At 45.3% G+C, this 13,917-nt stretch overlaps 1 protein-coding gene across 6 annotated transcripts in view; it reads right to left on the reverse strand.

Moving 5' to 3' along the window:
- Positions 1–13,917, reverse strand: part of CAMTA1 (calmodulin binding transcription activator 1) — a 372,227-nt gene that overhangs the window by 39,607 nt on the left and 318,703 nt on the right. For all 6 annotated transcript variants that reach the window (XM_035344587.1, XM_035344586.1, XM_035344584.1 and 3 more), the window contains exons 8-10: positions 11,247–13,102; positions 7,018–7,144; positions 5,903–6,037 (exon numbers count right to left, since the gene is read on the reverse strand). In XM_035344587.1, coding sequence (XP_035200478.1) covers positions 5,903–6,037; positions 7,018–7,144; positions 11,247–13,102 — 2,118 coding nt within the window. The remainder of the gene's footprint in view (positions 1–5,902; positions 6,038–7,017; positions 7,145–11,246; positions 13,103–13,917) is intronic.

Below are 13,917 nucleotides of genomic sequence, written 5' to 3' on the forward strand. Positions count from 1 at the left end.
CATTGTCTGTGGCGGCGCGGCCCTGCCCGGCTCGGCCCCGCCCTCGCGGTGACGTCACCGCCGCCACAGCCCCGCGGGGCACGGCGGGCTCCGGGCTGCGCTCCTGCAGTGGGCGCGGCCGCCTCACGGCACCCGGCGCGGCGGGGCCCGCTCCGCAGGCACGGCTGCAACCAGCGAGGCGCGGCGGCAGGGCTCGCGGCCCTCCAGGGCTTCCATGCCCAGACCCAGCCCAGCGCTCCCGGGAAGCTCCGTGCGCTCACTTCGTCCGAAACGAAGCCGGGCTGATGCCAAAAACAGACTTCCCGGAGGAAAGCGAGTGTCTGACCGTGAGACCTGACCCGCTCAAAGGCAACATCCAGGACAGAAAACGAAACACCCCTTGCCTCAACTCCATCACAACGCAGTCGAAACAGAAAAAATGACCATCTGCGAAACACAGTCAAAGCAATGAAAGACAGGCTTCCTCAAACAACTGCAGCAGAGCAGCCTGTCCTTAATGATTTTGTGTAAAAGGGAAAAGAAGACATCTCAACAACTATAAAAGTGAGTCAGATAAAGCCTTCGTACAGACTCCTGCTTCTTCAGGGTAAACACGAAGAAGCGAACAGAGACATCTGAAGTGTACAGTGTAAGCTCCTAGTAAGGAACTGGGCGCCTGTGCCAACCCTCATACATCCCAGCCCGCCGCATGGCTGCTGTGCCACACAGCACCACAGCTTCATCCCTCCTCGCAAGGAGGGCCCAAATTACAGTCTTTTATGGTAAAACCCAAGGTGTAAAGTCAAGCACACAGTCATGCCTACCCAGATGGAGAGGAGTGATAAACAGAGTGCTACTGTTTATGGACACTTGCTTTTTTCTAGTGGTAGATTTACATGGCTCTGAAACTACATTTCTAAGGACCTCGCCAATACCAAACATGTCATTCCTACAAAGCCTGTGTTACTGGATCTCATAACTTCTACATGCTAGAAACAGGCATCAGGTGCAGGTAAACAAACATCCTTTGTGGATTTTGACTTTGAACATCTACCATCATTCACACCTACCACTGCATGACAGAAACCTGTCAAACTGAAATGTCACAGGTAGCATGACACTGTGCACTGTCACAGGTGACTTGAATGCATGTGACCTGTCTTATCCCATCTACCTCCTGCACACAACACCTAAAGTTTAGGGGCCACAAGTATGGCCGTATCACCCTAGCACCAGTGAGCCACCAAACTTTTTCCAGCATCTTCCACTTGGGAACAGCAGTCAAAGCTTAAACTGAGATCCAGAACTAGCTAAAAGGTTGGAAGGCTGCCTATTATGCTATTTTGTGTCAGTACCAGCTAGATTCAGCACCAGTCACACCCTTGTCCATCCTATACACACCTGAACCATCAGCTCACATGACCTCTGCCCGTTTTTTTGAATTCTCTTTGAGCTCCCTATGGCAGCACTTATTCCTCTACAGCCTCTTTTCTGCAGGTGCATAAATGTGATGCCAAGGAGCACTCCTTGGAATGCCTGATCACATCCCATGCTAAGGAAACATCATCTCTACGGACACTTCTAGGAAGGAGCAAAGGCTTCAGTGAAAGGCAAACACACGTGCTTTCCACTGGAAATCTGTATTAAAAAGCCTGTTTAATTTGCTATTTATCTGTCAGTAGAAGATCTCTTTCCTTCAATTCAGAAGGGGTCTTGTTTGCTTTTCATTTTTCTTGAGAGAACTTCTCTACAGACAGTGAATGAAAAGTGAGGTCAAAAGCCTACAGAAGTACATGATGGCCTTTGAGCTGACAGCAGCGTCTGAAAACTGCCTGTTTTATAGAGAAAAAAAAAAGAAAAAGAAAAAGAAAAAGAAAAAGAAGAAGCTGCCAAGTTTATCAAAGGAGACAAAGGCAATAAGGGAGTGCATCCCTTATGAGAAGAAGAAAGGCTTTCTTTGAAAAGAAAGACCCCTAGTGAGCTAGAAAAAAAATTCAAGAACATTAGCAGATAGTGCCCACTGCCCATTAGTAAAAGATCTAATTTATCCATGGGTTAAAATAAGAAAAAAAATAACAATAAAAAAGGAGTGTTTGTGTGTAGTTCAGAAAAAGGAGGCACTATCCTTTTTAGTGCAGCATACACTGAAAAAGGAAGAGGTCCTTCAGAGGATGGCCACTCAACATGCTGCCCCTCAAAACTCCTCTGCACATTCCCTCACTTGGCTTGATAAAGACCTAGGATACAGAAGTATAGGTGAACATGGTCTCACATTTAGCAGGCATTTGCAGTGCTATTCCCTGATCCCAATGAACAATACTTGCTCTGTGCTCCAAAGGGTGAGATTTATCCTTACCCGAAGGTCACTACTTCCAAGAGTAGCAACCACTTTAAATCAGGAAATAATTTAATGACACACTTTCCTCTGGGAAGCACAATTGTCATGATTTCACTTAAAATGTGTTTCTGTTCATATCTCTCCCAGATTCTGGGCTCTCCAGGCACTGGTTCAATGCTCCCTCAATAATAATAAGAATTACCTGCCTTTAAAAAATCTTAAACCAGATGTTGCTGTAAGCACTTATGAGAAGGAAGTGCAATACATCGTACCACTGCTGCTCTCTACCAGCGCAGTAGCCTAGGGGAAGCAGATCCTGCCAAGACACTGCACAGACAAACGCAGGGATCTTGTGCAAGCTGCATCCCCAGGCAAGCTGCATCTGCTCAGCATGCACAAAGGTTCATGCTCACTGTTTCCCGCTGGTCATGGGGGAACTCTCTTTTTTGCATGCTCAGGTTCAGATGCTTCTTCGCTAATCCATCTTTGTTGAAACCTGCAAAATTCTACAAAGGTGTGATTCCAAGTGTGCCTAGTGTCTTACAAGCCATATCCAACAGCAGCAATTTTATGTATATATATATATTTATTGGCTTTATTTACAGCATATGGTTTGATGATCAAGATACTGTGTTTTTATGTCTGGAGCTGTGCTACAGCCTGCTTAGCACAGCCTATTACTACAGTGGCATATAACTACACCAGTCCAATAACTGGGTAGTAAATTTTCAACAAGAGCTTGCAGAGAAATTGAAGCCACTATGCACTGAGACTTGCTTCCTGAAGAAAATAAGTGAAGCTAAAGGTTTTCAGTTATCTGCAGAACTGAACAAAGAAAGAAGATTTATTTTTGTCTCAGTATAACTGAAAATATACAGCCTCAATAGAGGATGTCTTTATTTTAAAGAGATCTGTGTATGACTATTGTTTATGCAAACTTATGTAAGAGAGAAACTATTTATCCTTTTACTACACCATTCCTAGGTTATGGTAGACTTTGTTAATCCTGCCCCTCACTGCCCCTCTCTTGCACTGGTCATATAGTTGGAATCATTAAAAGTGTTTTAACAGTTTAGTGTAAAGGAACTCAAAGTGTTCCTTCAGGTTAATTAAAAAGAGTATTAAAATTCTAGTCAATTTTGGGACTACAAATAGTCCTTGAAATCCTTCCCTCAAGCCTACGTAACAGGCAGTAGGACAAGGATTTGAAGCAGTGCAATTGAAGTGAATAAAGAAGACAGGGATTTGTGGATTTATTCTGTTGATAGAATCAATTCATATTAGCTTATACCTTAGCTAGCTAAACTAACATCTGCTCTCTCAGAACAAACAGAAAGATGTTGCTGGTCCATTAAAAAGAACATAATTTGCTGCCTTTAGAGCACTGTGCATCAAGGCAGAGGCTTCTGGTAAGTCATGGTTAATAAAATTATTCAGTCTTTTTCCCTGAAGAGCCTCTGCATTGCAGCGGTCCTTTTACCTTTTTTTTTTTTTTTTTTTTTTTTTTTTCTTCCCTGTTAGCAATGCCCTAGTTTGTTCACTGCTGCAGTCCCCCTCCCTTCCACCATTACCACATCGTAACAGTCTCTAATTGAAAGCTTGCAGGCTAACCAGCAGCTCCCAGACAACGTGCAAGAGCAACAGAGACAGCGCTCAGCCCCCCCCGGCCACCTTTTGCAGCTCCTCCAAATTCACCAGCACTGAGGGAGTTGTCAAACAACGGTTTTAAAATGTATCCCCTTTGCATGCTGCACCAGAGAGATTGCTGACAGCTGAGTATCAATCTCCATCACATCAGTATCTGCTGTACTTCACATGCAACGTGCAGTTTCAATAGCAGATGAAAAGCATCTGCAGACCTTACCAACACCGCAGTCAAACTCCATTTTGATGCTGAACATAACATTATGTGCACCTCTACAACCAAGTCACAAACCTCTCTTTAACCTTACAATAATCACAGTGACCTGCCTCCATTCCACTTGTGTTTAGAAACATCAGAAGTAGTGCTGCCCTGACTTTCTTGAAATGTCTTATTGTAAGTGGCATGAGAAACTGCATCTAATAGTCAGAAAACAGAGAGAAGCTAAACCTTTGTTTTCTGTGACTTTACATGGAGGGGGAGAATCACAGTAAGATGCATCAGTTCGCTGCTAATATTAACAGACAGCCCTTAAACAGCTGAAGATACAGGTACTGTACCACTAAAATCATGCCTGATGCTACTCTGAAGAAAATTCAAATTTCTGTTTCCTGCCCCTGTTATCCCTGCATGCACACACACTGCTCTGTCAGAATTCAGCAAGAAATGGCTCCTCCTCATCTGCCCTGATGCTCACATTTTTTACAGATGAACTACATACTCACTAATCAGCAGCATCAGAGTGCTCAGATGTGACCCATGTGACTAGTCCCTAGGTTCACAGCTACTAATAGTATGGAGAAAGCCTCTATTGAATATTTTAATGAAGAAAGATTTTTCTGTCAGGGCTTCCCAGACACAAATAATCTCTTTCTCTAGATCTTCTTGGTCTGAATTGGAAGCTACATCTCTCTAGCGACCATGCTCAGGAAGGGAAATTACCTTGCTGTCCATCTTGTTAAATAAATGAGACCAACCAACAGATCTGTTGCTTCCTTGGGGACCTTGCTAGCTGGTTTCCTCCAAAAGCTTTTGTAAGTGGCCCTGGCAGTCACAGGTAACCAAGGCAATTCAATTCCTCCAGCCTGGTGTTCCAGGCTTCTTCGTTCTTCTACTCTCCTTCTTCTCATCTTGCTCCTCTATAAAATGCATTTTGGGGGTATATCCCAACTTAAGACTTTCAAGAACAGAGTTATCATATAAATCCAAAGCCTGTGTTCCCATTCCTCTGTGCTGACATCGAGGTAAGAGCAGTCGTGTTCTGATCAGTCACACATTTTTTCTGCCAACTGCCTTGTTAAGAGCTATTGGGGTGTCTGTCCCATCCTTGCAAGGCATAAGGGATGCAGCTGCAAGTCTTGCCCATCTAAAAAGGCTGATTGTGGCTGGTAGGTGCCAGAAAATCCCCTGGCTTGCCATCAGCATAGATTGTCCTGGGGCATTGAGACTCTCAGGTGCCTGACAGAAGCTATACATACTCCCTTTGAGTACTCCTAGGTAATGAGGTGGGATGTGGAAATCATAGCAGTGGCTGGCTGTAAAGTGCCCTTGTTCCTTATATTGCCTCACCACCTTCCTACTTTCTGCTTGTTTACTTGCAATTTTTTCTAGACAAGTTTAAGTTTCAGAATTCTCAGGGAAGACAAATGCAGGGTACATGTTCATTTCCTGACAGGAAATATGACTGGGGAGACATTCAGCTTGCTATTCAAAGAAAACACCTCTTTGTCTCCTTCCCATCAAATACATCCACATTTTGTTTACATTAAAAGAACTAATAAATTTCAGAAAGAGGGCTTTGATTAACGGAGCATTGAGCAACAGACGTTCCCCACATCACAAGCCTGGCCCTCTGCATCTCTCCCCTACACCAGTGGCAGCTCCTTTCATTCACAGTTCTACCATTTGGCGAGCTTAGTTAAAGAATATCGTGTGCTTCTTACCATCCAAGGACAGCCAGTCATGCTGGGAGGAAGGCAGGGTTGGCAGAGCTCTGGCTTTGTATTCAAACACCACAGAATTGGAGATGATTTGATTGTTGAAGGCAACTTGCAAAGTCACGAGCCCAGTGTCATGAGCTGAAAGGAAAGAACAAGTGGTAAGACAGAGACCTCCCTGCACACATGCACAGGGCAGTATTATCCTATTGATGGTCTTCCCATTGACAGGCTGAAAGCAGATGCAATGAGTACAGAGAGGGGCATTTGACAATATTTTTGTGACTAGACAACTAAGGAGTCCAAAATGACGATCTGTATTTTAAAACATGCAGGTTGTAAGCTTAAGAGGCATGCAGTAGGTTGTTTTGGCAAGAGGTAGAATCACATGTTCTTAAAGATTAACCAGCTTCACTGCATTTCTTACAGCAAGCTGGGGCATAACAATGTAGCTCAGTTATTCTGCATACATAAAGTCACATACTGAGGGCCAGTACAACTGAAAATTTCTGCAGGGTTGCTGCAGGTGTTCTCCATCCCACAAGCACCAAAGAGAAAGAGCAGAATATATGCAAATTAAGAGGCAGTAGAGCAGCGAGTGCAGCTCTGAATAACAGTTACCATTTAATCTGCTATTTCAGAATTAAATAAATGCTTAGAAAGTATTTTAAAACTAATTCAAAGCTTCTCAATAATATTATGCTCTGTATCAAGATCCTAAACTGAGGTGCTCACACTATAAATAGTTTGAAGAAAAAGGGAAAGCTCCTCATGTTTATACACTACCTTTCCATGAGTTCAGTCAAGACATTTAGCACTTTGAGCCTCAGATAAAGGCTAGCTACTCTTACCAGCTTTCACTCAGCATCTCCTTGAAGTGAGCACATCTACTCTTTTCAAAATGAAAGAGATCTGCTTTCAAAGTGCAGATGAAACAATTGAAAATGCAGCCAAAAGTAGATCGATAGATTTGAAGTGAGACAAAGCAAGTGGAAGAAACAGCAACAGCTCACTGCATATTCCCACACAAAAAACAGATACATAAACAGATATGTACAAGACACTATTAGGATAAGAACATCCTCTGAAACTGCCAGCTCTGAGAGAGAGGCGTTCCTTACCTGGGCAGTAGCAGCGCAGCACTCCTGGCTGAATTAAAGATGCAGGCACTGAGATCTGATCAAACAGACAGCTGTAATTATTGCTGGCTTCTTGCCATGGACCAGTGATTAGAACTTTCACTCCTCCCTACAAGGAAGAGGTGGGGGGGGGGAAAGTATTACCAAAAAAGCCGTATCCAGGGAGGACCATGCAATGAAATGGATGAACAGTAAACTGTGTCGTGAGGGCTAACAAAAGTGCCAAGCAACACAGATCCTTGACACCAGTCACCGCCGATGTCCCAGTCCTCAGCAGAGCAGGCAAGTCACAAGCCAGCTGCTCTCTGTTCACATTATTCACTGCCACGGCCTGGCCTTTGCAGGGAAGTGATGATACTGTGTGGTGCTGTGGTGGTTTTACTCAGCTGGTCAGCTGAACTCAACCACAATTGCTTTCTTACTCCCCCTTCTCAAAGGGAAAGGGGGATAATATATGATGCAAAGAACTCAAGAGTTGCGATAAGTATCAGGAAATCACTCAACAATTATCCTCATGGGCAAAACACTCAGCATAGGGAAATTAATGAAATTTATTACCTATTACTAACAATCTATATCAGTGAGAAACTAAAACTAAAATCACCTTCCCCCTTTCCATCCCCTTCCACCTCCTCCCCCTGAGCTGTGCATAAGAATGGGAAATGTGGGCTGCGTCCCTAATGCTTCGTCTCCACTACTCCTTCACGGTCCCTCTCTGCCCCTGCTCCACGTGGGGTCCCTCCCATGGGATGCCGTCCCTCCTGAACTGATCCTGCGTGGGCTGCCCTTAGGCTGCAGCTCTTCAAGAACTGCTCCAGATATGGCTCCGTACCACAGGGTCCATCCATCCCCCAGGAGCAAACTGCTCCAGCACAGGTCCCGCACAGGTGGCAGCTCCCCCTGCGTGGGCTCCTCTCCATGGGCTGCAGCTCTGGCCCAGGGCCTGCTCTTGTGGGGGCTCTCCATGGGCCACATCCTCCTCCAGGCCACATCCACCTGCTCCTCCATGGGCTGCAGCATGGAGATCTGCTCCATGTGGGACCCATGGCTGCAGGGGGACAGCCTGCTCCACCAGGGGCCTCTCCACAGGCCGCAGGGGAACCGCTGCTCCATGCCTGGAGCACCTCCTGCCCTCCTTCTGCACTGACCTTGGGATCTGCAGGGCTGTTCCTCACTCCCCCAGCTGCTGTTGTGCAGCAGTATTTTCTATTTTCCCTTTCTTATATGCACTCTCAAATAGGCGCAAAAAACATTGCTTATTGGATTGGCTCTGGCCAGGGCCAGGTCCCATTGGAGCTGGCTGAAACTGGTCCTTATCTAACGTGGGGCAGCTTCCAGACTCTTCTCACAGAGGCCACCCCTGTAGCCACCCGCTACCAAACCCCTTCCATGTAAATCCAACACAGGTGTGCCTTAGGCCTCCAAACTTTACACTGAGGTGAAAAGCAAACAGTATTCCATAACAGAGCATCTTTGTTTTTCTTCATTCGCACTGTTTCCTGCACCTGTCCATACGCTCAAATCCCATGCTTCACCCCTGTGACCTTGCTCTTTCCCTCCATGCAGATGGCCTTTCTTTCTTTTGGTCACTTGTCAGCTCCTAGATCAGCGACGGCAAATCTTTTCAATGTTGCATGCCAAACATCCCTCCCAGCAGGCAGCTCCTTGTAATTTCTTGGTCCTTCATCCCCACTTCACACCCATGATCACCTTAGTTTTCTCCATTCCTTGCTGCTGCCTGGGCGGGATTCAGGCTTGTTTCCTTGTCACTGAAAAGTGCCACAGGCGAATCACAGCAAGTGTACTGAAAGTTTGCCATCGCCATCCTGCCCCTGCTGATATGGATGGAAGATATGTGGTATCTTCACATCTGCTGATATGTGAATAGGCGGCACATTGCCTCCAAGGTCACAGTTCAGAGCACAACAGGGACTGGACATCTGATGTGACTGTGATATAGGAACATCTACCCTAGAAACAGCAATGATACAATGTGCACTTTTCTGGGTATTAGGAACTTGGTTAAATAAGGAAGCGTGATGATGTAGGAGTGACCCTGAAGGGGCACTGCAAAAGCAGGGCTGTGATTGCAAAGGGGTCCTTCAACCACAACTTCAGCGACCTGAGCCAAGCCTGTCCCAGACCTTTCTCCTGACAAGGAGTGCTCCATTAGCCATAAAAGAATAATGCAAGTAAAAGTCCTTGGCATCTGTCTTTCCTGCTTGTGTAAAAAGGCACCAACCACATCCAGCACTTAAATCAGCACAAATAGGACGAAGTTAATCCAGTGCTTCCCTGTGCCTTCTCTCAGGGCAGTGGAGGCCCAGCTGGGAGCAGGAGTGCCCTGGGGCTATCCAGGGGTTCACTGTGTCCAGCACTCGCATAGGGGCAACTCCAGCACATTTCACTGGAAGCTCTCCTCATGCATATGGGAACATGAGGAGACCATGAAGCAGGGACAGCAAGACGTGCCTAACTTAGGAAAAATATCACTTTGTATCATTTGCAATATCCACCATACATAATTCAGCGTTGTAACACTAGTAAGATGCTTATTTAACTGTAATTCAAGCAGCCAGAGTAGATACAGGAGTGCAAAACCAAGTCCAAAACCAAGAGAGTGACACTCAGCACAAACCAGGTGTGTTTGGGAAATTTCACCATTGCCTTGGTGTGTACTTCCCTTGACAAGCCTTACAGTCCCATTCTGATTTAAAACATGTACCAGGTGAAAACTGTAAGAAAGCAAAATTACTGTACTGAAGAAACCATGCAAGGCTCTATCCCAAGAATCCCATAGATCTATGGTGGAATTTGTTCTGAAGATGACAATACTGTTTCCATGGCTTTGCTGACTCTTTCACAAGTTCACAACATAAACTTGCTCATGGGTTGCTGAGAGATATAAAGCACTTGATGCTTAATATTTTTACAATGTAACTGCAGCAATGAGGAGATTGAAATGCCAGAAAAGAAAAATGTAAATAGTGCCAGAAGGACATTATCAGATTGTAATTTTGACAGTTTTTCTACTAAGAAGACCAGAGGTCTGGGCGTACTGTAAAGTGAGATACCTGTTGCTAAGATGAAAAAAAAAATAATATAAATTGTAAATCTCTACAATTGCCAGCTAAACTTCTAGGAATCTCAGGGCCCTTTCTGAGTGCCTATCCAAAGAGTGGCATATGATACTTAACTCTGTGCTGGAGCTAATGCACCCTGAGCAACCCTGATTGTTGATGCCTATCACACAGGAATGCTGCACAAATGCAAACAAGCAGCATTTGATATCCTTCTCCAGTGGTTGCAAATGCAGGACAAGCAGTATCACTGTATCTCACTACTTCTGCACAGCAAATACTGGCTAGCAAATAAAGAAAATTAATAGCTGGAATTTTGGTAAGCCTGTACCGGCACTTTGATGGCCAAGATGGACTTGCCTGGAGGGAAAGCATCTAATTGGAGGTTGAAGACTCCTTACTGAGGCTTTTCATCGGTGCCCACTTGTACTGCATGCTGGCAACCTCATTCCCTTTCCATTTGTAGAGTGAACACCCATGTTTTCACACCAGGTCCCATGTTGCAGAGCATGTGAATGCTTAGAGCCACTGAAAGCCAATTCATCACCCATTTCTGTAACGCCTTGCTCCTGGAGATACTGCAGGATCATTTGGCTGAAGGTTAAACTATCTGTCTTTCTGGGTTCAAAACAGCCTCTTTCCTCTAGCATTCCTTCACATCAGAAAAGTCTGTGCTGATGACATTTTTTATTTGTGGTGCATGTGAACCACTTTAGATGGTTTATAGGATGGAGGTAAACGCTGAACTCATTATGACACTGCAGGTCAGGAGTTAATTCTGCTAAGAGCATTACAGTCAGCTTAAATGATCAGCTCCAGTTTGCAAATTATGTTGCTCTAACATAGCTTGGTAGCATTACGAGGCCATCATATGGGAAATACTTTGCTTTTCAATGAAACAAAACATTCATGTTCAAATGCTTCTAAGTGAAGAAAGGGCCCTGTCAGTGTGATGAAATGCTTAATTAAAAGTACACTCAGACATGCAAAGGGCCTTGGATGTTCTTTCTACTAAGAGAAATATTTTAAAAGCCCTGTCAAAGCTTTAACAAAACAGTTCTTGGGAGCTGTTACTAACAAAGCGAGTAAAGATAAGGCAATAAATGTTCATGAGTAAAAGCCCTAACTTACCTCAGGATAAGACCACTCTGGTGAATAATCTGTCACCATGAACAAGCGCCCACTCTGCTGTAGCAACCCCAAGGTGCCTTGTGCTGCAGCTGCCGAGACCACCTCAGCCACATGCATGTATGCCATTGTGCTGGCTCCATTCTCTGTGTTGCTGAGTTGCATGTTGGCTTGTTGAGGACTGCAGCAAGGAATGCACATTTCAGCCTGGCTGTAGGTTGTTCTGTTACTGTCTTCAGGCTGAGATAGTCCGGCACTGTCACCTGACACCAGCTGGTGTCCATAGAGAGCATTGCTCCCACCTTCTACAGATATGAAATCATTAATTAGATCAGAAAACTGGTTGCTGAAGGAGATGTCAAAATGGTCCAAGTTAAGCTCCATGTTGGAGGAGTTATTTAAGCTGGGATGGGCCACAGGGTAGAGTCCTTGGACCATGTTTCCTTGGAGAATAGGGAGATTGTTCCCATTCCTGATACCCCCATTGGCCTCAGGCTGCAAGTAGTGTTCTGTGCTGCAGGCTTGAAGATCCCCTGATTTAAGTAGATTTTCATTCCCTTCTGCCTGCTGGGAGGTCTCCATGGGAACTTCAGCTTCTGCAGTCATAGCCTGGAAGTTTGCTTGGAACTGCATGAGCTGGAGAGAAGAGGTGGACTCTATTCTGGTTTCCACTGTGCCGTTGCAATTGGAAGTGGTTTGGGATGAGGACTCTGTTTTCACACTGGGGATTCCTAACGTGCTCACAAATGAACCACTTGTGTCATTCAAATTGTTGTGGGTGTTTTGCTCAAGGGGAAGAGGTTTGCTGGCATCCTGCAGAAAGAAGCTGGGGGAAGGGGTCTGATGGACGTGAGGGCTCTGGACCGTCTGATTGAAGCTTGAAGAATAGTCCTTGTTGGAGTCAATGGCACTGAAGTCCATCTGCTCCAAGGTGGTACTTGGGCTCAGACCTCCTCCAGATGGAAGCAAACCTGAACCAGTGGTGAGGGTGAGAGTGTTAGATGCAGAAGTGGAGGAAAATGCTTCTTTGGACATCTGTTGTTCAAAAGATGTGTCCTCAGTTTTAATTTCTTTCGTGAGGGTCGTATTGAAGTTGAAGCTACGTTCTGTTGTGGGTGACTGCCTTATGTTGGTACTGATGCTGTCACCTTTCATACCTCCTCCACCATAAGTCTGCCCTTGCTTAGGATTATTAAGAAAACAGTCTGGGTCAAAATTCATGGTGGTTTCTGGAATTTTTCTATTTCCTTCTAAAGTTGTGGAGAGCACAAGTTCCTCGGAGACAGTGCTGGGTAGCATCGACAAGCTCTCTGAACTGCCTGTTGTTGGAAAAGCAAATTTGTGTCCATCTGAACTCACGGCAAGTACCAGCCCTTGTGCAGCTGCATCTGAGGACAGGAGGTGTTGATTTGGGCCAGAGGTGGGTGACATGGTATACACAGCTTCACTGGTGACTTCTGACATAAATACTGTGGCACTTTGTGACAGGCTTCCCATAACTGATGCTACAGCCATACTGGACACACCAGTGACTGCTGGGCTATCCGCCATATCTGGGTCGCTATTTAATCCACTGCTGATGGACACAGGAGAATTCTGGGTTGTGTCAGGGACTTCCACCTGGTTGGTGGAAGAAACCTCAGTACTATTTTGATGGAGCAACACTGGTTTCGCCACTTTGCCATTCCTCTTCTCTCGGCTGGAGGCCTTGCCATGACTGTGCTCATTCTTGCCTTCAGAGACATCGTTATTTTGTACCTCTGAATGAGCGCTGTACCCACCTGTCCTTGGTTCAACCTTTGGTGATATGATGCGATGTTTGGCACTGTTACACTTGTGATGCACACTGCTTCCTGCCCCTGTGCCAGAAAACAACATATGTCATTCAGTAAGTAAAAAATTAAAAAAGATGCTAGGTGTGTATCTTATGGCTGTAGAAAAGGAAAGACATGCTTAGGTGCATGTGAGAGAAAGCAAGCACACATGCTAGAGAGGAAGAGACACCTTGATAGTAAAATTAATTTCCTGCGAGTGTCAGACTTACAGCACACTTTCCATCTAATGCATAGATCCGTGTGCAATGACAGCAACCTCAAAACACTCCTATATACACACTTCCCCTCACCACACATAGCACCTATCCCCCCACCTCCTCCCTGCCCTATCCAGATGACACATGAAAGGAATCAGCATCTGTGACAAGTTTCAGACCTATTTAAACACGTGCCCGATCTCAGTGCAAAGTCTGCAAAGCGAGGACTACTGCTGTCAGCTGCGGCGGAAGCCCTGTTCCATTTGCATCATGGACAAGACCTCTACCCCCTGTGACACAGGCACTGTGCTCTTCACACGGCTGATGTCAGACGGTTAGACAACCGCTTGTGTGGGTTTGGGCGCTGACTGGTAATCTGGAGGTGACAGATGCTCTTGTCCCTGCCATCACCCTACTGCCTAGATTGCAACCCTTGTTCTTTTGTCATCATTGTGTCCATTACATGTGCCAATCAAATTATTAAAGAAAAAGTACATTAGCCAGCACTAAGAATGCTTTCCCTCCCATAAGGATGGTGATGTGTTTTCTTGTTCTAAGTTGTCTGTATGCTGACAAATAAACATTTAGTACTTTGAGATGTCACACACACAGAGCATGATTAGTGTCAGAGAGGCTGAAGAA

Source organism: Oxyura jamaicensis, chromosome 21 (genome assembly GCF_011077185.1).
Source record: "Oxyura jamaicensis isolate SHBP4307 breed ruddy duck chromosome 21, BPBGC_Ojam_1.0, whole genome shotgun sequence".
Taxonomy (NCBI): Eukaryota; Metazoa; Chordata; class Aves; order Anseriformes; family Anatidae; genus Oxyura; species Oxyura jamaicensis.